At 41.0% G+C, this 3211-nt stretch overlaps 1 protein-coding gene across 1 annotated transcript; it reads right to left on the bottom strand.

The window, feature by feature from the left end:
* Positions 1-239: 239 nt before the first annotated feature.
* LOC147984212 (putative trehalose-phosphate phosphatase 4) lies at positions 240-2903 on the bottom strand. The gene is made up of 4 exons (XM_087541009.1): positions 2798-2903; positions 2327-2397; positions 750-936; positions 240-316 (listed from the first exon to the last, which is right to left on the bottom strand). The coding sequence occupies exons 1-4, from the start codon at positions 2901-2903 to the stop codon at positions 240-242; spliced, it is 441 nt and encodes a 146-aa protein (XP_087397135.1).
* Positions 2904-3211: the final 308 nt, after the last annotated feature.

Below are 3211 nucleotides of genomic sequence, written 5' to 3' on the forward strand. Positions count from 1 at the left end.
TTCCATATACATGCATGCATTATAGTATATCTAACATATATATTGGAGTATTGTATACTTCAGTAGGCTCACGGAGAGACTAGGATGTGCTAGTCTCCTTTCGAAACATGGTCACAAGGATTATGATGCCTTGTCCCATGTTGCGCAGCACCTATTTTGATGTTTTGCAAATGGGCGTTAGTTCATCGAATTCGATCGATAGTGCACACCAGCGCAAAAAAGGGCATGTGTAGTGCACACTATATCTTCGACGCTTCCTCATATGTGCGGCCATCCTCGATGTATATCGGGAAAACATCGCCACACCCCGCATAGCCTGCGAAGAATAAAACATCATAACTTAATGTCATTAGCAAGTAGGATTAACTAATAAGACATGCATTAAGTAGCATGGACTATATGTTTTGTTTTTTCACCAAATAATGGACTATGTCGTTGATTTCCATCAAGGAAATAGCCACTGTGTTTTTAAACCTTTTTATCGGGTTCCTTGCAACGTTTCCATGGCTATGGTCTTTTCTTGGTATCGTGTAATTTTCGTGTATGTTTGTATTTCTACTGGGTATGATGATATCTGGTTTCTATCAAAAACAAACCACCATGGTTACGACAATCATGTGTCAGTTTCTTTACAGGCGATGCAAGTGTGGCGACATTTTATAAAAAAGCAAAAGGTTGTGCCGTTGATTTTCATTAAAGAAACTGCTATGATAAGAACAATCTTAATGTGTTGTGCAAGAGTATCTCACTGAGAGTCTCGAGCCAGAACTCGAGGGTGTTTCCCTTGTCCCACTTGACAGAGAGCATGATCTCGAGGACCTTTCTTCCCTTGGTGAGGTGGAAGTCTGGGTAGCCATCTAGCACTGCCCTCACCTCCCTGCCCAGAGCGTCCCATTGATCCTCCTCCACACAGTGGAAGTGCACCGAGGGGGAGACCTAGTAGGAAAAAAGGAGGAAAAACCAAATTTCATCTAAAGTGCAACATGCACTTTTTTGAACTTGAGAGAAGTGCATATTACACTTTTTTAGTTATATGAATTCACACTTCTCATAATCATATGTGTCTTAATGAAATCTAAGTAAGCTATGGCACCGATGGATCTTTCATAGGTTTTGGCTGAGCATCACAACAGACTTAAGTCTCGAATACATGTACCACTCTTAATAGTACGGTGGCCCTATGACTCAAATAAGAGATAGACAAACAACAAAACAAAAATACTGCATCTTCGCTTCTCCTTCAGATGTCTCGACTACAGTCATCCTTCTTCAGACACACCAAAGAAAATTTTATTCACTTCAGCAATTTTGTAAGGGGTTAACTCCTTCACACAATCTTCTCGGCATGGTTTCTTCCCAAAACATAACTTCTCAGTGATGTCCTTCGAACTTCTCATCGGAATATAGCATTCTTCTTGATAAATCTGGGACTATTTCTCTCTATGTGCACTATCAAACAAATCGTACCCCTTACTATTTCTTTCAATAATCTCCAAAACCCAAGGCGGCAAGTTAGTGCACCAAGAAGATGCAATATCTACCAAAACCAGGGAGCCACTGCCTTGGAGTCTCATGTGTCAACTAGCCTGACAGACGCCACGGTGCTTAATGCCGACATGGAGTCTCCCGGGAATCCTTGATCAGATGATTCGCCACTCATTCCCACCTCCATCTGGAGCACCGCATCCGACTCAGCTCTAAAGTAAATCACATCGTTGGGAAGCCACGCCTGCTTCATACCACAAAGATCTCCTAATTTTCATTAGCTTGCGCAAGAACCCCTTTACATGCATATAAGGTATATGACCATGCCAGATTACACATATGAAACTAATTTCATCTCAAACTGAAAACACATGACTAGAAGAGGGATGTGATTCCTAATATTTCATTGCTTTATATACTAAAACAACAAACCTTATGGAGAAGCAGTTCGAGAGCATATATATGCCGTGCACCAAACTCCTAGATCTACCAAATAGTGACCACCGTATAACAGTAGTTGCTTTAGGTAGGTAGCTAGCCGTGCTAACTTTAGAAGGCATAGAATTACTGCACAAAAATAGGCATGTAGGTATTATGCACATATACATGCATGCATTGTAATATACCTAACATATATGTTGGAGTATTGTATACTTCAGTAGGCTCACGCAGAGAGTAGGATTCGCTAGTTTCCTTTCAAAACATGGTCACAAGGATTCTGATGCCTTGTCCCATGTTGCGCAACACCTATTTTAATGTTTTGCAAAAGGGCGTCAGTTCATCGAATTCGATCGATAGTGCACATCAGCACAAAAAAGGGCATGTGTAGCGCACACTATACCTTGAACGCATGTTCATCTATGCGATCATCCTCGATGTCTCTCGGGAAAATATCTCCAAACCCCACATAGCCTGCGAAGAATAAAACATCAAAACTTAATGTCCTTAGCAAGTAGCATGGACTATATGTTTTTTCCCAAACAATGGACTGCGCCGTTGATTTCCATTAAAGAAACCGCCACTGTGTTTTTAAGTCTTTTTATTGGGTTCCTTTTGCAACGTTTCCAGGGCTATGGTCTTTTCTTGGTCACATGTAATTTTCGTGTATGTATGTATTTCTACCGAGTATGATGATATTCAGTTTCTCCTAAAAAATCCACCACGGTTGCGATAATCATGTGTCAATTTCTTTGCAGACGATGCGGGGCGTGGCAACATTTTCTAAACAAAACAACAGGCTGCACCATCGATTTTCATTAAAGAAACCGCTACGATTAGAACAATCTTGGTGTGTTGTATAAGAGTAACTCACCGAGAGAATCTTGATTTCCTTTTTCCCACTTGATGTAGGGCCTGATCTCGAGGACCTTTCTCCCCTTGGTGAGGTGGAGGGCCGGGTAGCTGTCCAGCACCGCCATCACTTCCCTGCCCTGAATGTTCCATTGATCCTCCTCCACACAGTGGAAGTGCGCTGAGAGGGAGAACTTGTTGGAAAAAGGAGGAGAAGATAAATTTCATGTAAAGTGCAACATGTAATTTTTCAAAAGTGAGAAAAGTGCATATTACACTTTTTTAGTTATATGAAGTCGCACTTCTCATAATCAAATATGTCTTAATGATGTCTGAGAAGTCTATGGAAGAGATTGATCTTTCATAGGTTTTGGCTAAGCATCATAACAAACTTAAGTCTGGAATACCTATACCCCTCTTAATAGTACGACAGACC

Source organism: Triticum urartu, chromosome 2A, assembly GCF_056163025.1.
Source record: "Triticum urartu cultivar PI428250 chromosome 2A, HENAU_Tu73, whole genome shotgun sequence".
Taxonomy (NCBI): domain Eukaryota; kingdom Viridiplantae; phylum Streptophyta; class Magnoliopsida; order Poales; family Poaceae; genus Triticum; species Triticum urartu.

Excerpts from the sequence above, each read along its gene's own strand:
- LOC147984212 (XM_087541009.1), bottom strand. The coding sequence starts at position 2,903 with ATGGCGGTGCTGGACAGCTACCCGGCCCTCCACCTCACCAAGGGGAGA. Across the intron at positions 2,398-2,797 it reads AGGAAATCAAGATTCTCTCG|GCTATGTGGGGTTTGGAGAT; the intron begins GTGAGTTACTCT and ends TATTCTTCGCAG. Across the intron at positions 937-2,326 it reads TAGATGAACATGCGTTCAAG|GTCTCCCCCTCGGTGCACTT; the intron begins GTATAGTGTGCG and ends TTTTCCTACTAG.